At 32.7% G+C, this 24,493-nt stretch overlaps 2 protein-coding genes and 1 non-coding gene across 6 annotated transcripts; 1 reads left to right on the top strand and 2 right to left on the bottom strand.

Moving 5' to 3' along the window:
• The first annotated feature begins 437 nt into the window (after nucleotides 1-437).
• Nucleotides 438-3,401, top strand: LOC141683026 (indole-3-pyruvate monooxygenase YUCCA6-like). 2 transcript variants are annotated; one of them, XR_012560066.1, is made up of 4 exons: nucleotides 438-1,676; nucleotides 2,078-2,315; nucleotides 2,736-2,858; nucleotides 2,948-3,084. XR_012560066.1 is itself a non-coding variant. In XM_074487718.1 (4 exons), the coding sequence occupies exons 1-4, from the start codon at nucleotides 975-977 to the stop codon at nucleotides 3,158-3,160; spliced, it is 1,287 nt and encodes a 428-aa protein (XP_074343819.1). In that variant the 5' UTR covers nucleotides 439-974; the 3' UTR covers nucleotides 3,161-3,401. The 2 variants fall into 2 exon arrangements, 1 of the variants encoding a protein (XP_074343819.1); XM_074487718.1 differs by having other exon boundaries at nucleotides 439-1,676; nucleotides 2,078-2,326; nucleotides 2,948-3,401.
• Nucleotides 3,402-7,536: 4,135 nt separating this feature from the next.
• On the bottom strand, nucleotides 7,537-7,609 carry TRNAF-GAA (transfer RNA phenylalanine (anticodon GAA)). The gene has a single exon. It is a non-coding gene; the product is annotated as a tRNA-Phe (tRNA).
• A 137-nt stretch (nucleotides 7,610-7,746) lies between these two features.
• Nucleotides 7,747-17,588, bottom strand: LOC141684211 (molybdopterin biosynthesis protein CNX1). 3 transcript variants are annotated; one of them, XM_074489073.1, is made up of 15 exons: nucleotides 17,460-17,546; nucleotides 17,236-17,261; nucleotides 16,412-16,587; nucleotides 16,107-16,233; nucleotides 15,879-16,009; nucleotides 14,751-14,852; nucleotides 14,581-14,664; nucleotides 13,602-13,829; nucleotides 11,891-12,081; nucleotides 11,638-11,742; nucleotides 11,171-11,473; nucleotides 9,325-9,482; nucleotides 9,129-9,235; nucleotides 8,417-8,473; nucleotides 7,747-8,162 (listed from the first exon to the last, which is right to left on the bottom strand). In XM_074489073.1, exons 3-15 carry the CDS (start codon nucleotides 16,562-16,564, stop codon nucleotides 7,944-7,946), a joined length of 1,965 nt encoding a protein of 654 aa, XP_074345174.1. In that variant the 5' UTR covers nucleotides 16,565-16,587; nucleotides 17,236-17,261; nucleotides 17,460-17,546; the 3' UTR covers nucleotides 7,747-7,943. The 3 variants fall into 3 exon arrangements, with proteins under 3 accessions (XP_074345174.1, XP_074345173.1, XP_074345175.1); XM_074489072.1 differs by lacking the exon at nucleotides 17,236-17,261 and having other exon boundaries at nucleotides 17,460-17,588; XM_074489074.1 differs by lacking the exon at nucleotides 17,460-17,546 and having other exon boundaries at nucleotides 17,236-17,328.
• Nucleotides 17,589-24,493: the final 6,905 nt, after the last annotated feature.

Raw genomic sequence — 24,493 nt, 5'->3', positions numbered from 1 at the left:
TTTATGTAATTTTCAGTCAAAATTCATTCCTACGTCATAGTTCAAACAAGCCAAGAAATAGATAAAACAGTATTAATTATGTTACCATTATTGAAATAATATATCTTTTTCCAATGAAAATCGAAATTGAGTAAAACACAAATTTGTGATAGATTTTTAAGCTTACTTCACTACTGCAAGAGATTAGTTAGAAGAGTATTTTGAAGTGAATCTTGTTAGTAAAAGAGTTTGTATTCCATAAACTAATGAATATACTGTTGGAATATTATAATATTTATTACAGTTTTACACTCATACTGAGCCACATTCTAGTGTATTTGATCACACATATAGAAAAGAAACTAGTATATATACATGACCCACATTCATTACTACTCTTCACCACTTGGCAATCATCGTCTCATTTAGAGTTTAATTCGATTCGTGACTCTACTATGAACAAAAAGAATGTATAGCTCTAACTATACAGGAGTACTACATTATTGACATCTCTCTCTCCCCTATACATCTCTCTCTCCCAACATCTCTCTCACTCTCTCTCTCTCTCCCTATACATCTCTCTCTCCTTACATCTCTCTCACTCTCTCTCTCTCTCCCTACATCTCTCTCTCTCTCTCCCTACATCTCTCTCTGGGGTTGAATATTGATTGAATGTTGATTTAGCCCTGCCTTCTCCGGTTATTCCTCCTCTGTATTATTATTAGTTTTTCAAACCAAGAGATCATAGTCATTAAGTGGATAAGAACTCTTGATCCACTCCACCATTATAGGATTTCTACATCCTCTTCTATATCTTCTTCAAGATAAGTTATTGTTTCAACACATATTAGTTTATCCTCATTTTTCCTCCATTTTTTCACCTCAATGCCTCTCATTATTTATACCCATATTTCTATAATCTCTTGCTAGATCACTCACTTAACTCAAACTCATCACTACATTAATTTTTTCCTTAATATTTTAAATTTATATTCATGGATTATTTAAAAGAAAGGGCATGGAAAGAATCGAATGATCATCATCATGTACATACTGGCCCTAGCCCTAGATGTGTTTTCGTGCCCGGTCCGGTGATCGTAGGAGCTGGACCGTCCGGTTTAGCGGTGGCTGCATGTCTGAAACAACGTGGAATACCTAGTATTATCATCGAAAGAACAAATTGTGTAGCTTCTTTATGGCAACTCAAAAGTTATGATCGTTTACGTCTCCATTTACCTAAGCAATTTTGTGAGCTTCCTCTCATGCCTTTCCCTCAAACCTATCCAACTTACCCTACTAAGCAACAATTTGTGACCTACTTGGAAGATTACGCGACAAAATTCGATATCAACCCATTGTTCAATGAGTGTGTGGAGAGTGCTGAGTTTGATTCGAGTATCGGGTTTTGGCGCGTGAAGAGCGTGGGGATTGTGAAGAATGGGGAGGAGGGTAGTGATCATGAGTTTGTTTGTCGGTGGTTGGTGGTGGCTACCGGGGAAAATGCGGAGGAGGTTGTACCGGAGATTCGAGGAATCAAGGAATTTAAGGGACAAATAGTGCATACTAGTTGTTATAAAAGTGGTGATGCATTTAAAGGCCAAAAAGTTTTGGTTGTTGGTTGTGGAAATTCAGGAATGGAAGTTTGTTTAGATCTTTGCAATCATTATGCTTCTCCTTCCCTTGTTGTTAGAGATGCTGTAAGAATTCATTTCATTTTTTACGTAATTAACACACTCACGCACACGCCTTATCTTTGACAAAATCTGAACCCTCGACATCAGTCTGAAATGAATTTTTCTATACTATGCATGTGTTGATGAAGATAGTGTTTTGAGAATGAGTACTAAATAGTTCAATATCTATACTTTGTAGATGCACTCTTGTTTAGGTATTAAAGAACTCAATGTTTTGTTTAGCTTTCTTGGATTTAACAAGCATGCGTTATATCTTTTGTTCATAAACATATAATATACATGAAGTGATGAGTGTGTTCCAACTTCCATCACTGTCATCTACTACACTTACAAACCTTTTTTTTGTTTGCAAGTTCCGAATCTTTTTAATCTAACTTCTTTTTCAATTGATTCGGTTTTTTTAGGTACATGTTCTGCCAAGAGAGATGCTTGGAAGCTCAACTTTCGGGCTGTCAATGTGGCTGCTCAAGTGGTTTCCTGTCCGAGTTGTCGATACTTTCTTGTTGATTGTTTGTAGAGTTTTGCTCGGAGATACTTCTAAACTTGGCCTTGTTCGACCACGAATCGGACCTCTGGAGCTCAAGAGTTCAGCCGGGAAAACACCCGTGTTGGATACGGGGACACTTGATAGGATTAAAAAAGGTGACATCAAGGTACTCTAACACTATTTGCAACTTCTGCATTCACATCATGTAATTTTTTTTGTTTATAAGTAGTTTTTTTTTTGTTTAAATAGAAAAACTCCCATGTTTGCATCAATTGCTGAATATGAACAAGCTAGTTTAGGCAGCTAAGAATAGTAATCAGGAGCCAAGGAATTTAATGATATAAAATTGACTAACCGGGAAAATATTGTTCTAGTAGCACCGTATAAAATTGACTAACCGGGAAAATATTGCTCTAGTGGTACCTTATAAAATTGACTAAACGGGAATATTGCTCTAGTGGTACCGTCTCCTTTATATGGGATGTTAAGGTTTTGAATCAAGTGAGAATTTGTGTGTGAGTTTATTCAAAATATTTGGATCAGCAATAAATAACATGTGCTTATCATTTTTGCAGGTAGTTCCCGGGATTCAGAGGTTAACAAGACAAACTGCAGAGTTTGTGAATGGTAAAAAAGAAGATTTTGATGCAATAATCTTAGCAACTGGTTACAAAAGCAATGTACCCTCTTGGCTAAAGGTACTAAATTAAATTTTCAACTGTCACACCAATTTTCTTACTTAATTTCTTGATTCTGCAGATTAAAATTTCATGCTTTTGTTCTGCAGGAGAAAGAAATGTTTTCAGAGAAAGACGGGTTTCCTCGACAGCCATTCCCTAACGGCTGGAAAGGCGAGGGCGGGCTATACGCAGTGGGGTTCACAAAACGTGGCCTCCTCGGGGCATCCATGGATGCAAGACGAATTGCAGAGGATATCGAAGGGTGTTGGAAGGCAGAGGTCAAGAATCTGACGCCTTTGTCGCGGTCATATTCACCCTAATCATAATCTTTTTGTCTTTGGATAGTTAGTTAGGTAGTTGGCAAATTTTAGTCTTTGATTGCAAGTACTAAACATGGCCTAGCTAGGAGGAAGAGAGTTTTGTTGTGGTGCATATACATATTGTTGGTACCAAAAATTGCAACTTCTTCATTGTGGGGATGAAGGGACCTCAAAAGTGTCATATATTGTACCAGCTGCAAGATTGTACACAGTTGACACTTATTGCACTAGTTATGACATGAGAGGTGGGGGTGGGGGGGGGGTAGGGGTCAAATATATATTGGTTTTGGGTTCTTGAATAGGATGTGTTAGAGGTTTTTGGAGATTGTAATGGAAATGACAGTGAGATAGGAGATGATTGCTAATCAAAAGTTTATATATAAGTGAATGATTATGACAAAATTTGGTATCAAAATTCTATATGATCACTGGACCATTTATGAATTATGATCAGATCATTATGATCTCTTCTGTCAAGTAGTTAGTTTGATTTATTATTGTCATTACAAGTAGCTTTTAGGACCACTGTGTATCAATTCTCATTTGCTGATATCAGTTGCTGTGAATGCAGACAAAAACACTGTAAAAATTAAGATTTGGACAATCTAGTTTTGATCAAGTTTCTAGTTAAACCTGCACAATGATTGGTGTATGACACCAGCCCGACAAAATTCGAACCCTCAGCCTCTCGTAAGAAGTAAAATTCAAACCATCGGCGTCTCGTAAGAAGTAAAAGAGATACCATCGAACCTCAGCATCTCGTAAGAAGTAAAATTCGAACCATCGGCATCTCGTAAGAAGTAAAAGAGATACCATCAAATCTCGGCATCTCGTAAGAAGTAAAATTCGAACCCTCGACGTCTTGTAAGAAGTAAAAGAGATACCATCGAACCTCAGCATCTCGTAAAAAGTAAGGGAGATACCATCAGAAATCAATTTTCAGCAAAAGGCCAATCACTAGATGATCTAGTGAATCTGAGCATTCTAATTATAGGCTACTTGTAATATATTCTTAACCAATATCAAGTCCAGGAGAGGAGTAGAACTGTTCTAAATTCTAATGCAACTATGCAAGTGCTTATATTCAATAAGTTCTTTTTATTGGCATAAAACAAAGTGATTAGTTGATGCTTCGGGTCATTTTCCATGAGAGACTAGTGCACCTAGATACCACTAAAATTGTGATTAGATACTACTTAAGAGCCCAGTAATAAAGTATTTATTCTGAGTAATATAATACTAGGCATGCTTTGATGCTGCTATGCAGGCAATGTTAGATAGTTGATGGTCAAGATAAACTATTCTTGTAATATACGGTATCGCGATAAAAGACTGTTATACGTGTAAATATGGATTTCGTGCATTTTCAGACGGAATCCTTATTTTATCTTTATTGTGCTCTTTTATCGTGAAATGATGTATTGTGTTTAGGGCTGAGCATCGGTTGGTTTGGGCGGTTTGGAAGGTCCAAACCGAACCAAACCGAAATTAGCGGTTTCCCTAAAATCCAATCCGAAACCAAACCGTTATGTGAAAAAACCAAACCAAACCAATCCGTTTGAAACGGTTCGATTCGGTTTGGTTTCGGTTTAAACCGTTTTTCCTATAAAACAAAGTTAGAAATTAAATTAAACTTGAAATTGTAAATGAGAATTGAAATTTTGTACCATATTATTGAATTATATTTTCTATTATAATCATATTCAAAAATAATATATATAAAAATAATGACTTTGAAAAATAAAAAAGGCAAGAAGATGAACGAAAAAGATGTGACCAATTCTTATGCTTTTATTGAATAAAAATAAAAATAGTGAAAATACAACACATACATGAATATTTATATCTTAGAATAAAATATATTATGATTAGTTCTTTTATATGTTTTAGTTTACACATATGTTGTACATAATAATTTTATTATTAATTGCACTTTACTAATATATTTAAATATTCGGTTCGGTTCGGTTATATCGGTCGGTTTGGAGGTAAAAACCGAAACCAAACCGAAAAAATTCGGTTTTTAAAATGACAATCCGTAACCGAACCAAACCGTTAGTAAACCGTAAAATTCGGTTTGGTCGGTTTGGATTGGGCGGTTTCGGTCGGTTTGGATAATTTATGCTCAGCCCTAATTGTGTTTATTGTAAATCATATATGCTCGCTAAATTTACACTTAATTACGATCATGCTACTTTTCTTTATCGTGAAATGATATATTATATTTGTTGTAAATTATATTCGACTCGACAAATTTACACTCAGTTCCGATTTTACTTAACTTATTTATTTCTCGATAAGAGTAAGTAGGTAAGATTTTTTTGTGACTTTAACAATGACATGATACATGAGGGTGCTAATATTAAAAAAATTAATCAATTGTTTATATCTAAAAAAAATGGAATACTTATACTAAAAGGTAAAATTGTTTAATTTATGATAAAGTAAACTCATCAACCAATAAGTAACAAAATAAGAGGGTTAACAAAGTGAGATGCACTAGATTAAACAACAAAATGTAGTTGACTCTTTTGTTTCTTCTTTTTTTACCTCTTTTTTATATTTCCACAAATGTCTTTAGGTTGTCCTTGTTATAGTATAGTAGTTTGGTCAACTAGAATAATTAGTTAAAATATGTTAGTATCATATTAACCATAATCATGATTTGACATGTATAAACATGTTTAATTAATTTGGTGGGGCGGTCACCTGTGCGCCACAAACACTAATCAGCTTCGAGAGTAATGGTAATTAATTATTTTTCAAAGTTACGTAGATAATCATGCGGATTTGGATTATGATAAGAATTTAGATTGATTCGGAAACTTATCTTAATTTCATTCGTACAATACAAATTATAATTGAGAAAAGTCGTAAATTTTGCTGTTCAATTTTTATCACCAGAATATGATTTCGTCGACATAAATTAAGCTTATAAAAGTTCATTTGACAAGAAAAGAGGAGTGTTGTATGTTCGATGACTCACTAAACTATAACATCGCCGAAATAAATTACAAAATGGAGTAAAGTCGTATGTTCGATGATTTTACTTGACTACGGTCTCGTCGACATAAATTAAGCTTACTTAAATGTAAGGAAGAAAAATTTATTGGACCAATTAATTTTAGGTGAAATTGTATAAGTCATAATATTTCAACCCAATTAAAAATAATAAGTATACAGCTATAATATATTTTTATATTATAATCTCATCGTTGAACGAATTAAAATTTTATGATTCAAACGGCACCCCTATATATCTCGAACCCGCTCAATGACTTGCAAGTGAGGGCCGCTTTGCCCTGGCCGTTCATTCCATTACACCTCTACCCCCAATCTTGTCTTTTTTGGTAGCATAAATTTAATAATTTTTTTGTGTTCACATAAAATTTAATTAAAATGTTTGTATTTATTAGTAATACAAGTTAACCTAAAATGTGTCAAAAAATAATTATAAAATGGTGTGGCATGACATGTGTCAAAATTGAATTTATGATCGCATATGAATGCATGCGGAGTTCCATATTATAACGAGAAAAGTTATCATTTATAAAGTATTTGAGAAAATGAGTTAGTGGTTAGTGGAGCTACAGCCCTCACTAATTTACTAAAATATAAAAATTATATATAATTATTTAATATTTAAAAATAAGTCACGTCTAAATACGAAGTGGAAAGTGTTTTTAACCCCAATTACAATATTGTCAACAACAAAAAAAACCCACCAAATTACAAGAAATTTAAAAAAGAATATTTTTATTGTAAATCCTTTTCCTATTTTAACCGTTACATCTGTATTTTTTTCGATTCTAATGAATTGAATTTTCATTTGTATAAATTTGGTTTCCTTATTTTCTTTTTTCCCTAAACAAGATGACAGACATTCCTGCATATGCTTATAAAACATTCAACTTTAAATTAAAGTCCTTGTAAATCAAGAAACTAAACGTGCTGCTTAATGCAATTGTCATTACTAAACTAATCAGAACCTCATGAAATTTTAAATATTTTTTTTGCTAATTGGTTACATACGTGCGAGTCGAACTCTTGACCTCTGTCAAAGGGATACAAGAACCAAATCACCAGCGTGATGTATGTGTTTATATATCATACATTCCAAATGTTCACGTATTTTGTATACTATTGCGTGAGCTCGTGGATTTTACCCAATGCGCACCCGAAAAGTAGCGGTTGCGGGTTACTTATTAAAAAAAACTTATTCTAAAAAAAACACTATTAAGCCGGGATTTATATGCTTTCACTTTTTTGTTTAGTAAAAAGCATGATATTAAACCTGCTTGTGTTGAGGAAATGGTTAATAGATAGCATTAAGATAAGAAATAATTATTTTGTGTTTCGAAAACGGAAAAAAACCATGCGGTGAAGGTGGATCGAACACCTGACCTTCAGATCTTCAGTCTGACGCTCTCCCAACTGAGCTATCCCCGCAGATGATTATTATGATGGCAATTCTATTTATAATTCTACAACAAAGTTGGATAAAAAAGAATTAAAAATGAATTGCTAACTTATATTTCAGTTTCCATCTTGCATTGATGCAACGTTGCCAATAATCTGATAAGTCATATCGAATTTAGGGCATGGTTTTATTCCTCAACTAATATCAAAATATTCATTACAACTTTTCATATTTTCGCTTCCATCGTCTATACAAGATGAGCAAGAAAACAACATGGTCTTCCCAGGGTACTATTCTTTAGTGTACAATGTACATTTAAAGTGTTCAGAATATAATGTCGATGCATTAAAGGGGGAAATTAGTTTAATGTGAACATGAACAACCAGCCGCTTTGTCTGTTGTAGAAGCTGATTTATAACTTTGTTCCCATGTGTCCGTTGGAACAGCTTGTGCATGAGGGATGTGACGGGGATGCTTCTCTCTCTTGTCCCCTTTTATCTGTTTCAGGGCGTGCTTAAGAGCAGGCAACAAAGCTTCCATACACTCGGCGACTGCATTAGGATTTCCTGGCATGTTGATTATCTGAAAGGGACAAGTGTGAGATGATGATTGAACAGTACTTTATAATTTATAGATACCCCAAATTTAATTTATTTTTTACACGATTGCCTCTACCAGTCACGGCATAAAAAATTGGTGTTATGAAGTCAAACAAATCAAATCATTCACCTCATGTCTAAAAAACACTTTGAAATGTTTAATATTTCAGTGTGATCATCTTAACATTCTAAAGAAACACAAGTGTTGAGACTTGAGATGGTGGTATTCTGCCTTACCAACGTAGATCCTCTTATTCCAGCTGCAGATCGTGATAACATCGCAAATGGTGTAACCTATCCAATTGATGGCAGATATATAAGTGAACATGTATACTTGCAATTATAATTTTATACATATCACTGTGGAAGTAAGTACATACTAAATACAGTTACATTAAACCAGTGAAGCATGAACTATGGTCTATATGCATGCTCTACTTTGCAGAGAGCTTGGAACATAATTACAAACATGCAATTCCTTCTTTTCAAATTGAAGTTTTAAGCCAATTTAGGTCACTTCTAAAATTTGCAGGATGAACATATGAATGAGAAGGCTATTTATAGTGGGTAGGAAGTATGAGGTACAAAATTTGGACTCTCTTTGACAGGAATTCATTGTGTACACAGTACATGTAAGAAACAGAGTGGTGTTAATATTTTTTCCTAAATTAGGAATAAGTAAACTGGCTTGATCATTGTGAAGATAAAAGTAATATATGTTTTTCTACTGCAGAATCCGTCAAACACCCATAGGCAGCTCACTGCTCATCTAAGATATCTTTCAAGTTGATATGCATGTGAAAGTCTGAGCAAGAGAGTGAGTGTGTGTGTGTTTGTGTGTGCGCGCCCACGCGCATTTGTGTGGTGTTTGCATATATCTCTTTATATTATGTGTAATGATAAATAGACTAAGGACATAAATTGTAAAAATTTCACAAGAACACAGTACCTTCAAACTTTCTTGCATCATTACATGTAGAAGACCAGGAGTCTCCTTCTCTATTATATCCTTTGTTGCCTCGGGAGTAACATCCCTTGAGGTGAAGCCAGTGCCACCTAAACAAACAGTTACATAAAAAGGGGATGAAAATAAACTATACTATCACTCTAAAGAAAAACAGGATTATTGGAGTTAAAAAGCTTACCAAGTGTGATAATTAGATCAATATTGTCAACATCACTCCATTTTTGCAATATGTCTTTAATCTTGGGTATGTCATCAGAAACCACAGCTGTTGCAACTACTTTCGCCCCTCCTAATTTTTCTGATGAAGAATTTACAACAGAGACTGCCCGTGGACCACTGCATAATTGAAATTGTTATATTAGATCAGCCAATTCATATGACGTCATGATGCGGAGTCTTCAACTTCAAGTATGACGCTACAATCAACTATTTGAATTTTGGAGATATAATACTACAAAATAATTGAGCATTCAAAAAAGAAGGAAACATTATTGGAGGGAAAAGCACGAAAGAGGACAAAGTACAGATTTCTGATGACAACCTGAAGACATATGTTTTAAGTCACCCAATCTATGACAAGTTTATTGTATATTGTATATTTACGATCTAAATACTCCTTTTTTATGATAAATATTTTATCAAGGATACTAGCAAACAAGTTGCACTCCTTACTTTCAAGAAATTAAGTGTATCCAACAAAACAGCATACGATGTTTGTGAAGCATTTTCTAATATCTTAATAGATGTATCTTACAACTTCTGCTCAGTCCAGCGCCATAAGTAGTTCCAAAGTATTCAAAAACGTTCAAAAGAGTACTTCAAATTGCTAATAATATTTGCAAAGATTCAATACTTCATGTCACACTTGGACATGGAGCAACAACAACATTGCAATTTCACTGTAGCATCAGCAAAGTGGCCCATATGGAATGATGATCCAAAGAGGTGTATCCCGATGCAATGTATACATTTGTGAACACTAAGAATACATTTTGAACCTGTTAACTTCGGAAAAATAGTACTAGTACTCGCTCTGTTTCAAGATAATAGCCTTTTGGATGATTTCTTACGATGTTGAAGTACAAAAAAATAAATAACAACTTTTCATACTAAATTTCTTTTTTATATCACAAAAAAGATTTAATTATTTGATTTAAAAATCTAAATAGTTGATTTCAAATGTATTATTTATTGTTTACACCTCAATGTACGTGAAATATTGTCCAAGAGCGAATATTGTAAAACAGAGTGAGTGTTACATTTCTCCTTCTTTATAAAGTACAAACATTAGTATGTACTGCAATTTGCATATTTACTTGCAGTTTCATATAAAATGTCAAGTCTTGAATTATTAAATAGTGGGCTTCTCCGGTAGTTAATATCAAAGTAATTTCTGTGAATAATTCAGTACTTCTATGTCCTACTCTGACATGGAGCAACATCGACTTCACAATTTCTATAGCATCAGCAAAGTGACCCATTTGGAATGATGATCCAGAAAGGTGTATCCGGATGCATGTATTTAAATCCAAGCCCATTTTACTAAAAACATGAAGGAAAAAAAAAGCTTACACCAGTCACAAAATTGTGTGTGTTGTGTGTTTGTGTGTAATTATGTTGTTTCCTTCTTTTTGAAAAATTATGCATCATTGGATCCAATGACCAGGTACAAAATTCCCAATAAGCTATTGTCATATTTATGTCTCACACACACACACACACAAATGCTCTCTTTATTTTTTAGACATCATTCTTCTAGATAAATCATTTTGTACTTTCAGACATCTTTCTGGGTGGAGCATCTTGGAAAACACGTGCAATAACACACACACGCATTAGAAAATCCATAGTGTAAAGAAAAACTGGATTAAAAATCCTCCAGCTAAGAAAATCAATGTTTTAGAATCAACTATTTATTTCTCAAAGATAAGAATGGCAAACACCCGCAGTATATATCTCCACATGTTAAGGTAATACCAAAGCCCAATATATGGAAAAGAGGCAATTAAAAGTATGTAGAATACCTCCTATCAGGACCAGACCCTGATGCAACAGTATCACTGACTGTGAGGACTGCCACAGTAAATTCAGAATGTTGAGATGCATTTACAGTTACTAGTGATCCATCAGGTCTGGGAGCATGACTTGAAACTGGTGAAGACCTCATACTCCCTGCGAAGTCACTCAGACTAGAAATGACTACTGCTGTCACAGAGGTTCCAGCAGATACTAAGCCCCCAGATGCCGGCATTTCCAACAAAGCATTTGCAGACTTCATACTCAAAAGTCTGCTGCTCATCTGATGACCAGTGCTCTCAGCAACAAATCTGAAATCCATCAAAGTGGGAAATATCATCTTTGTTACATTGAGAGTGACTATATATCATCAGCCTGATAATCATCAAGATTGTAATTTCGAAAAAATCAGCCCTTGTGGCAATCAATTGGAAAATAGACCATATAGCAACTCTTCGACATAAGCGACTCTCACCCTTGATTGCCTAAACCATCAACAGCCTCCCATTTGACAATAGCACGATGAAATTCTGGACGGCCTGCATCTGTCTTAATGGAATGCTTAAGGCGTGCGAGCACTCTGTTAAATGTACAAGTAAAAACATTCATTACATAACATCATTAAATGTGCTGTAAATTCTCTTCTATATAATTTTAGTGACAATATGTATATAATATGGGGGTGGATGAGGAGATGAATGTGTAAATTTCTTTTAAACTTCAGCGACCTCAGTGGGTAGGGGTTTTCCCATCCAGCAACATGGCGTATTGATGGAACCACAAAGAGGTGAAAACAGACTAAACAGCTCACTGGATTTCCAGGTAAACCAAATGCAAGAATTTTATCAACTTTAGTGCTGTCCCCTGGTTCTGCAACAATCTCTGCAAATGTAAAAGGCTTTCCTGGTTTCATGCGAACCTGAGACAAAATATTATTATGTTCCTGTCCTCTATTTATTTTTAAATCAGACTGCGCAGAATACTGTTTACACTTATGGACTAGAACTTAAATTCTACATATCAAGAAAGACACAGGAATCACTGAAAACAGAATACAGCAGCAGTCAGTCATCCTAACTCCAAGAAAAAGAAAAATACAAGCTTATAATTCATGCGATGCATGTGTACTAATAATATATTATTTGATATTTAAAAGAAATTTAATCTATAATAATTACATAATTTTATTAATAAATGAAACATGTGCATATTTAATAGAATTGTATAATCAAATATTTTAAACATAATTATTTGTAGATATTTGTGTACATTAATAAATAAATACATGTAAATTTTTTTAGTTGTCAAGTCTCAAACCCTTGACTTTCAGTAAAGGGTGGTTGACAACCAAATACTAATATTCAAATATTTTGTTACTTTGTGCAGTTGTCAGGAATCCAATCCCAGACCTTTGGTAGTTTAAGACTGGCATGTTCAGTTTGGTTATATATAGAAAACATAATATGGGCATTGTTGGGGCAAGGAGGGTTGTGGGCCTGTGGCTAGCCATAGTCAACCCCGGCTACAAGCCACCTAGCGATAGTAAATTCATTGTTTCAAAATATCCACATACCGGTGAGGTGAGAAAACGGTAAGCTGAGTTTTAGTTTTGTTATAGGACTCCCATTTTCATAATCTAAGAAAATACCTATATGCCTAAATCTCTAAAATAATACTGAAAAAAACTTTTTAACTAGCATTCCCTCTAATGGCCTATAACTCTATAAGAGCTTAGTCTTGTCTCTGACATTTAATTTTTCTCTTTTTCTAAAGTTCATTAGATATTTAAAGTTCAATCATATCCCTATTAATAACTTAATAAGGTATTTGGTTACTGTTAATACTTGTAGAGCTTAATAAGGGTAATATTGTACAACATAATTGGATGCATGGGCAAGTGGATTACAAATTTGTCTGCGGGTCAAAGTCTTAAAAAAACAAATACAACAAATTGAGACATAGGGAGAATTATCTAAACATATTCCTCAGCGCAATGTACAAGACCATTTTCGTAATTACACACACACACACACATATATAGATATAATTCACTTTGATAATAAAATATGTTAGAGCATCATATTTCACGGTTATGTGAAGCCAAGTTTATCTAAGCTTCCTACATTCTGCATTTTTCCATACGTAAGCATACACATATCACATAGGCAAAAAACTGTACAGCACATAGACACCCTCCCTTTACTTTTTATAACTAAAAAAATGCTCCAAAAAATTTGATATTGTTTTTCTGAATCTTGACAAGCTTATATATGCTAAAGTTGCGACGTAAAAAGTAATTGTTATCTTGCCAAATGGCAGTTTAAAAAATTTTATTGCCAATAAAAATGACACCGAACAACAAAAACAAGGATGAAAGGTAAAGGAGAAAATAAGACATCGATAGCACTAAATACAAGAAAAAACAGGTCATTTGTTTACCTTGTCAAAATGAACTTTTCCTCTCTTTTCAAGCAAAGGCTTGATATAGTCCCTGTCCCCCATGGAAACTCCTCCAGAAGTTATAATGATATGAATCCCAGAAGAGAAAGCACGATTCAAAATTTTCTTAGTCTCTTCTTCATCATCAGGAGCTATACCAAGGTCCACAACTTTGCATTGATGCTGTGCCGCAGCAGCCAGCATCATAGCACGGTTAGAGTCCCTAATCTGCACATAACAATCAACTTTGTAGGAAAATTTCAAGAATAAACTACAGACGTTTAATGCACCGACAAATAAAACATATAATATGGAAAATGAATATATGATGACTTGTGAGCTTACATTGGGAATTAATAGTTCACAGTCAGTGAGTTACAAAATTTAGACTCAATTAGATTCAGAATAACATGCAATACAGACAGAAAAAGACTATAATAAATATGACATGCATCCCTTATATGAGCAATCGACCAACAGGAAGAGGAATAGGAGAAAATATCTTATGATAAGAGAAAAAGCTACTGCTCGGTGAACTTATTCTCGGGATCAAATGATCAAGAAATCACCCTAAAATTGTCACGTGTTGAATTAAATGTTTTGCACCCTAGCCTGAAGCCTGGGACAATAAAAAAGTGAACAAAGGAAAAATAAAGGACTAAAAAGCAAAGGAAATTTTCAGATTACCTAATAAAATGAAAGAAAGATTTTAGTTGAACTTCCGAACACTTCGTTCTTTTTGCCAATTTTGGAACTGTTTCGAAAAAAGATAATGAAGATCACTAAAGAAAAACTTCATATAGGACCTGATTTAATTCACTACTACTCTGTTAACATTTAACATATTCATTTCAAGCCAATTACAATATGTGAACATGCAAGCTGAATTAAACTCAAGGCAACCAGTGAGAATGAATATTAAATAAAACAATTGAAAGGATAAGAAAATTTCAATATAATTATCATATAATCTGCGGACCTGACCACGGCCCAAACACCTTGTAGTTGGATCTACAAGTTCATCACCAGTGGATAGCACAGCAATTATAGGCGTAGGATATACCTGCAAGAAAGAATGAATTCAACAGTTACAATTTTTATGAGCACAAGGTCAAATTTCGATCCCACAAATAGTCAACAAATAAGTACCTTCACTTCCACTACACCCACGGTTGCAAGTAGCCCGATTTCTGCAACGCCTAATCGTTCACCTGATTTTAACACTACAGTATCTTTTTCAATGTCACATCCCTAACCGAAGAAAACCAGATAAGCACTTCATGCAAAAAAAAAATGCACACACACACTTATACACATGTATATACATACACACACACACACATTAAATTTAAAATGAAGCAATTCATTAAAGTAAACTATTATTGGGTAGCTAAATGAAATGAAAGTTGTAGAAATATGTAACAATCAATCAAACATGATTACAACTAAATCTCGTGATCAATATATCTTATGCAGGACAAGAATTGAGAAGGAACAAAACACTAAAGTTGATTCAACCATAGAATAACTACTTCCTTGGAATTTTTACAGAAGAGAGAAAAGAGAATCAATGCATCCCATAAAAGGAGAGACTTAATTTTGTGAGGTCTGAACTTCACTCTGAATATTACACATTAAACCTATAAAATTAACCTAACGGACGCACACCCATAAACAATTGTGCCTATTAGGAAGAACGTAAATAAACATTCAACAAACACCTAGCCCCACATACAAAAGATACAAATGACTATATACATTAATTCTCTACCACAATTAGTATATAAACCACAATAAGAATTATATATATTCCCTTATACTTGTGCTCCCCATGACCCATCAATACTATTTGTAGCTTAATGACAAATATTAGACCAGAGGAAAAAGTACTAACAAATTGAATAACTCAAATACGAGCTTTCTGTAAGTTAACATGCTGAGCAAATATAGCGTGGCTTAAATGGTGATTATGTGTACATTAAGTCCAACTCTACCATCAGGAATAGTTTTAAGGATACAGGAAACAAGATCACAGAAAACAGAAATGAGATAGAGATAGCAAAATCTATGATAGATATAGTAACGCAATGTTTCCAAACTATGTTTGTTGGTGATCTACTGATCTCATACTTGCATGACTTCCATTTCAGACATAGACAGTAATTGCAGAGTTAATTAAGTATATTTAAAGGTCACACTGACATTCCTGATATTTGCAAAGTAACTTGAGCAGTTGGGTAGAATATGAAAGTGAGCATAACAGTATAAAGGTCATACCACAGGGCGAATATCAACTCCCTGACTAGTTTTCACCAATATTCTTACTCGGCTCAACCCAACTGAATCACTCCTGATGATTTCAGTATCCTCTACCTGCACAACTGCATCGGCTCCATCAGGGATTGGTCCTGGAAAGAAAGAATGTTTAGTTTCCAAAAAATACAACCAATGTTAAAGAAAGGTTTAGCACAAATAAAGCGAACTATAAACTACACGGTCCTCTACCTCCTGTCGTGACATAAGCTACAGTTCCAGGAGACACTGTCACGCCAATTCCATCATTTCCTGCCCTCGATTCAGTAATTATAGGATATTCCCCAGGCCCATCAGAGGCAACTACTGCATAGCCATCCTGCACATATGGCATAAACTAAATCAGATTATGATTTTGAGAACTCCTAGTGTATTAGAACTACCAGATTCAAATTTAAACAATTTAAAAATTTTACATAGGAGAAATAGACTGCACAATGGATATGCTAAATAGAGAATGGGTAGAGGGGCACAAATTAAAAAAAATGAGAAGGTACCTTTATAGACGCACGGTAAGGAGGGAGAGGGTCAGGAGCACGAATATCTTCTGCCAAGACTTTGTCAAGAGCATCATGAATGGGAACATTAACTGGCGGTAACCGCTGAGCTACATTCAATATTTTTTGAAGTGCTTCTTCTGGTGATATCATGGTGTTTCAGAGTTTCGCCAAGCCTTCAAAATGAAAGTGCACTAAGAATAAGGTTAAACAATCTATGCTGGTCTCAGACACTACGTAACCAAAGTGACAAAATAATATGTACAGTCTTTAATAATATTGAGCTATAATTAGTTTAAATAAGCTCTGTGAGTTCATATAGTATCGAAAATACGCTCCATTTGGTTGGAATTAAAACTTGTGTACGAATTTAAAGGGGAAAACATAATGTATAGTCGGAAGAATAAAAAAACAGAGGGAAATCGTTCTACAACGACTGTGTCTTTCCTACGATGAAGTTTGTTGATTCAATGTGAACAAAGGAGAACGAATCCCTCATTCTCAAATCAGTCCATTCAAACTCTAGTTTAGTTTCCTAAGAACCAAAATCACGGAAACAATGAATAAATTATACCGAATTTCATTTTCTTCCAACCAAACGCGATGTTCATAAGAGGACAGTAATAGCACTAACAAATCATTTTAAGCATAAACGCACCGTAACTCTACATAACACTGTAACTACAAACGATACGTTTAAAGTCACTAATTAACCTACAAATACACTAACAAGTAACAAAATACAAAAGATTGCAATTAATAACTTAAATCAATACAATAAAACACAATAACTAATTCTAAGACTTCGAATTTCGAAAACATACTCGGTATATCCCGCTCGTAACAGTATCTGTTTACACATAAACAAGTGCAGATATCACAAATTTGATCGCAAATTAGTAATCGCACAACTAACAGATGATCAAAGGAGAGTAATTAATCAAGTGAATGCAGTAAAATATATATAATTACTGTAATTTTAAAGAACAAATTATAAAGAAGAAACTAATATATGTATGTATGTATGTATTGAGATGAAGGAGCTTACCTGTATTGATGCAGAAACGACGGCGTAGAATGAAGACAGCACTGAGAAAAGAATGAAGTCAAACATCAAAAAATGAGCAAACTAAACAAACAAAACAAATATACAAATATGTATATGATATGATTATGAGAGTAAAATATTGCAAAACATATTATTTTTCGACAAACATCAATATTTTATCAAAAATCTTGTAGATTGCATACATTTTACAAGCAGAACATTGCAAAAATATATATTCTACAAAACATGTTTAGTTTGCAGAACATAAATGTTCATGTTGCAGAACATATTGCAGAACATACATATTGTACCGTAAATATATGAGATTTGCATGATTTTGTTGAAGTTATGCTATTTGTGTAACATGTTTTGCAAAATAACACGTTTTACAATATATTTTATTTGCAGAACGTAGATGGACTCCGAGGACTCCGATAAAAAGGTGGACTCCATAGAACTCACCCCATGATTATGATGTGTAAGAGAGATTGATGGGGTGGGATTATTGTTAGTTGCGAACGAGATCGGTAACAAGTGAAATCAATGGTAAATAAATAAATTAATTAAAAATAATTGAAAAAGTAAGGGACCATTTGTTAAATCTGAACCATTTTTCTGAATGATTAAAATTGCTCGATGATTGATTATTAGAATACTCGATGAGTAATGTTGTTTGATAAAAAAATATTTATTTTTCTGAACAATGTATTTATTTTAAGTTATTAATAAAATGTCATGTCAAATTTTTTCATATTTTCAGGAAGAAGCGGAAATTTTTTTTTATCAATTTTGTACGTAATCACAACATTTTAAAGAAAGGTACAATCTTATAAAATAAATATTTTTTGTTACTCAATACGTGTATATTTACATGTCCATTTTGTTTTTCTAAAAGTCAAATTGACCAATTTTTGACTTAATATTAAAAATTATTGATTAATTATTTTTTAAATATGACAGTTAAATTTTAAAATAGACTAAATGTATTTTTCAATGATATAATTTTTATTATATAGTAGGTGTAAATTTCAGTCAAAATTTGGTCCAGTTGACCCGTCAAAAGTCAAAATGGACATGTATTTAGGGACGAATGGGGTATTTATTTAATTGCAATAAATTATTTTCATATGAGATTTATAAATAATGATTATGTCAAATTAATATAAAAAGAAAATGATAATAAAATATAAAATTAATATACAACACATACAAGTCACTTTTTCCCATTAAACATAGACACACCGTAGTAGTTAGAGTAAAATTTAAGTCTCTGTCATTCAAAGAAAAATTTGTCACGTCCAGAAAAAAGTTAAACGCACAAACAATCTTAATCAGTCAATAGTCGCGTCGTTTAGTACTTTTAATTTGGTTTAGGAGTTAACAAATGATCCCTAAATGATATATATATATATATATATGAGTTACGTTCTATGTAGACCATGTTTTTATTGGAGACCATTTATATTCTGCAAGTAAAATCTTACATAAAAACATTGCAAAACTTATTATTTTATGAATCATGTTTTGCAAAAATCATTGTTTTATTCAAAAACTTGAATATCATATTTGTATTGCATATAGAACATTACAAAATTATTTATTTTACGCAACATGTCTAATTTGCAGAACATTTGTTCAGCTTGTAGAACATACGCATTTTACTTATTAAACTTAAAGGATCTTCAACAATTTTAATGAATTAGTGATATTTGTTGAACATACTTCATAAAATAATGTATTTTATAGTGTTTTGATTGCAGAACATAGGTGGTCTCCGAGGTCTCCGATAAAATAGTGGTCTCCGAGGTCTACGACTCATATATATATATAGGGGGCTACTCTAATAGAAACCAATTTAAAATATAAACTAGAAACCAAATAATTTTTTTTAAAAATGTATTCGAAATATAACACATATGGTATTCAAATCGATCATTGAGAGATGTAAAAAAATACAGTGAATCGGATTTTAAAAAAATTACGGTTTGACGGGAAATATCAAATTAAAAATGGAGGGAAAATGCTGAAATTGGGTGTGGGGGGTGCAGGGTAGTTGGGTAGTGTGATTTAAGGGGGACCATTAGATTAGGTAGATCTAATGACTTAGATTAGTTCTAAGTTTTTATTTTAATTTTAGTTTGTATTTGATCATTCCCCTATATATATATTACGAATTTTAGCTAATACTAAGGGATGTCAAGAAGTCAAAAATTGATCAATTCTCTTTACACCGTTGAAGCACACTTTACAATTTAATAAGTTGGCACCCAAAAATGTCATGTCACATTGTACTTGACACTCGTGTTGGAGTTGTCCTTATCATTTCTCTCCCAATCTTCTCAAATATTGGAAGAAAATTTTGGATACAGTTGTGTATGGAGTGTATTCGTTTGAGATTTTAATGGATTTATAATAATGCAAGAATTTTAATGAATTTTTTAAATTCATGGATATTTTAAATTTCACAAAGATTTGGATATTGATTTTTTTAATTCTATACAGATTTCAATGGTTGATTTTGATGGATTGAATAAAATCTCGTGGATTGAATAAAATCTCATGAATTTTAATGGATTGCTTTGCTAATATTTCTTTTATTTTATAATTTCAAATATCAACTAATAACAATATTATATTTCTAAATAAATGACAAGATTCAAGTAACAAGTTTAACTCATCTGTCACTATCCGTGTTTCTCACTCTTGTTATATTATTTTTCATCGTCTTTTTTATTTGCTTCGGTACTTTGTTATTGTTGTTTTGATATATTTGATTTAAGTTTATCATCCTCTGAGTCCAAAGATCGGTCATCTCATCATGTTTTGCACTAAATTTGCATGATGTATGGTTCAATATTTAATCTCGATTGTATTAACACTTAAAAAAATTACGAGAGTAATAAGTGAAGCTAACTGAACATTTAAATAATTTTTATTTTTAATCTATTTAAAAATTGTATGAGTCTATTTCATTTCATTTTTTACTTGGGAATATAAATGTTAGCACGAAAATTTACTCAAATCGAAGAGAATTCAGCAAAAATATAAAGGTTTTATTATAAATAAAATAATAAGATGTCATAGATAAATTGGTCTTTAAAAATTTTATATAAATTTCAGCATATTATAACATTAGATAGTAAATGATATAATTATATGATATTAGGATTTGGAAACAACGAGAGATCGTGTTCATTAAAATTTGGGAGGAAACATGTTTGCATAGAATTTTGATAATTAGCTTATAGCCCGTGCGATGCACGGTTTTTTTATTTTTTTCAAAATTCAATTTTAACATTTTTTAATGTACATATATATTGTTACTTATAATACTATTACAATATTGTTTTTAGTTTTGGTAGTTTGTTGTAGTATCGTTGCAACAAATGCACAAATATTGAAAAATATACAGATGTAGATATGAAATATTACAACTATATATAGTAGAACATCTAATCATATTTCACTGATTGTTGTATCATTGTATCATATTTTGGTATTGTAATAGCAGTATCATTATATCATATTTTGGTGTTGGAATAGTAGTGGAACAAATGCAACTATTTTTTTATTTGTGATTGTATTATTAATAAATTTATTCTAATAAGATATAATCTTAATCGTATATTTTCAATTATAGCATATCAACGGTTGAGATTTTTTTGGCGGTAGGGGACCAAAGTTTTGGATAAGAACTGTCTTATGCTTATTATATATAAAGGATATAATTAGAATAATCCTTTAAAATCTCATCTAATTTGATTGGATTTCAAAATATGTAAAATTTCATCAACTATGGGTGTGCTTACTGGATATGCTTTATTCATAATAAATCGTTTAAGGATCATCTCGATATATGATGACTCGTGAACAAAAAATCCCTTTGATAAATGTCCAACTTGAAAACCAAGGCAAAGTTTTGTTGTACCCAAGTCTTTCATTTCAAATTCCTTTTTCAAATATGTAATCGTCTCATCAAGTTCAGGAGGAGTCCCGATGATGTTTAAATCATCAATATATACAACAATGATAGTAAACCCTACGCTTGATAAAAATACATGGACATATTGCATTATCAACGTAACTATCTTTCAAAAGGTACTCACTCAGACGTGTATACCACATTCGTCTTGATTGTTTCAATTCGTACAAAGATCTTCTTAATTTAATTGAGTATAACTCTCGGCATTGTGAATTACATGCTTCAGGCATCTTTAATCCATCAGAAATTTGTATGTAGATGTCACTATCAAGTTGTTAGGGAGAAAACACACGCTAAAATTACACGCAAGTATACGCGTTCACAAGTAGTATAAGATATAAATCAGATCCGTACCCACAGAGACTCTTTTCGGTTAACTTAAGATTATGCACATATGTAACAATGGTATGACTATCGCTAAATGCTAAGACAATAACAAGTTGAGATGTTTATAACTAAGATTAAACTAACATGCAATTAACTAAGAATAAAAGTGATTGAATTAACTATATGAGACAAACATAAGATTCTAATTTCATTAAATACTTCATTCAAAGTCATTGTTCTTAACCTTAACATGCAATGGTGATGACAACTAATCAGATAACACGGAACTAGTAAACGCCAACTTTCGTTGCACGAATACCCTACTACGAGACATCCGCAAAAGAGATAGAAGCTAAGTAGACACTAATTATGCTTAGACCCTATATGTCTATAGAATTTGAAAATATAAAGGTTTAATGCGCAAGTTATCTATCGTGATTACATAGGGTAAGTAAGATGGTTAAAATTACCTACGAATCATGCATAACAATTATACATGAACCTATGCTAGCATGACAAGTTCTAAACCTCTATATTCACTTTCGCTTCAATAGAGATTAACACGCTATCTTATATGTTAGCTACGCACATAAGATGAATAAGCACAACCAATACTAGGATATCAATCAATCACCACACACCAAGATATTGAAATAAATTAACTATAAAAATTCATAAGTAAATCCGTTAGAATCCCACGATAACGATTAGTTCATAACCGAACTCATCGTCACCATGGGTTCCAATGAAATCATGGTATAAAACTAGATCTTTATAAACTGAATAATAATCAAAAGTACGTTAACAAGAGTGTAAGGTTCAAACGAATAAGAAAACAAGCATCCAACGTTACAACTTAAGCAAAGAATCACAAGTAAAAATAAGATCTTCTTCTCCTTCGTTGTATTGTGTTATTAGGTCTTCTTACTGCTCTCTCCTTCTTCTCGTTGTTATAAAAAACGTCTTCAAAAGGATTTATATATAAGCCCAATACGATCTAGAGTCTGAAAAATCATTATTATATTACAATTAGGATTCTGCAATCCCGACCCAGAGCGGTCGCCCCGCATATCAGCGCGGGCGCGCTCGCTTTCTGACAAATGGGCGCGAAAACGGTGCATCAATTGAGTTAACGGTTTGAGAGATATCAACATTTTAGTGAAAGCGGTTTGAATAGTAAAACTCCGTAGTTGACCAAACTTTTGAAATGTTTTTCACCTAATTAAATTCATTTTATCAAAATGAAACTTTTAGGATAAATTACAAGCACTCAAGAAGCTCCTCGAGGTATTTTCGTATAAAATATTAATTTTATGATTTATTAAAAATGACGGAGTGCTAGTCGCGTAATAGTAATATTCGGTAAAATCAAATCTAGAAGACCACTTTGACCGTCCGTTTCGACCAAGGAGTGATACTTATTTCGAGTCGGTCGAATAATGAAAGTTATGAAGTATTGAACTTATTAAAAATATAAGTTGGTGATGAGAGTAGGAATACTGATTAACATTATGATGTTTGTTGATTAGAAAACCCGGAACGAGAGGAAGTCGGGAAACGTGTCTTGGACTCCATGCAAGTTTTCAAACCCTACCTTTTTTGAAATTGTTGTGTTGTGTTTGTTTTCAAATAATGTTGATATATACATGATGCTATATTTACGATGTTTTACGAATGGGAAATAATCAGGAGCCAACGTGGGTTGGGGGGGACAGCCAGTCAACCCACGGCAATGAAACATTGCGGGGGAAAACAATGTTTCAATGCGGGTTTTGACTTCCGCAATGAAACATTGCGGGATGTCGCCATGCACAGGAAACATTGCGAAATGTTTCATTGTTTGTTAGGCTCCCAGTTTTTAATGTCCAAACTGCCCCTCTCTTTAGCTTATTCTAATATTTAACTTATTTATATAAGTATAAAAATAATATTAATTTTCAACAGTAATTAATTTTTTAAAATATGTTAACATTAAATATAAGTAGTAGTAATATATTAAAATATTATCAATTTTAATAATAAATTTATCAATTTAATTTTTTCTGTACTTTTTCTTTAAATTATCGTATGAATAATTTTAGTTTAAAAAATAATATTATTAATTTTATACTTTTTAGTGAATTGAGTTATTTTAGTTTAAAAAATTTATCAACAGTCAAACTTATTTTTTGTGCAAAACTTATTTTTGTGCCAATATTAATAAGAATTGACTGGTCAATAGAGCAGAAGTTTGACTGACACACCGCAATGAAACATTGCGGTAGTTGAATTGACTGGTCAATAGAGCAGAAGCTTGACCGACACACCGCAATGAAACAATGCGGCAGTTTGGACACGCCGCAATGACGCAATGCTTCATTGCGGTAATTTCAACAGTCAAATGAAATTTTTTCAGCAAAATTTTTTTTGTGCCAAATTTAATTTTGTGAATTTTAAAATTCAGATTTTCACCTATAAATAGTCCTGCCTCATCTCATTTTTTTTCAACATTCTCTTCTCTATTTTCATTCTACATTTTCTCTTCAACATTATCTTCTATAATATCCTAAAAATGGTTTTCTACTACGATTTTGACAATAATAAGGTAATTATAGATGGTGTGGCTTACGACGGGCCCGAAACAGAATAAGACATGGAAATAGCTCTACGCCATATTCAAATGGCGCTTGAGCGCAAGAAAAAAAAAGAAAATGAAGCTAAAGCGAAGGCGAAAAAGTCGAAGAAA

This window comes from Apium graveolens, chromosome 9, assembly GCF_009905375.1.
Source record: "Apium graveolens cultivar Ventura chromosome 9, ASM990537v1, whole genome shotgun sequence".
In the NCBI taxonomy this organism is placed as follows: Eukaryota; Viridiplantae; Streptophyta; class Magnoliopsida; order Apiales; family Apiaceae; genus Apium; species Apium graveolens.
Note: the sequence above shows the minus strand (reverse complement) of the source record. Positions and strands in the feature narration are given on the sequence as shown.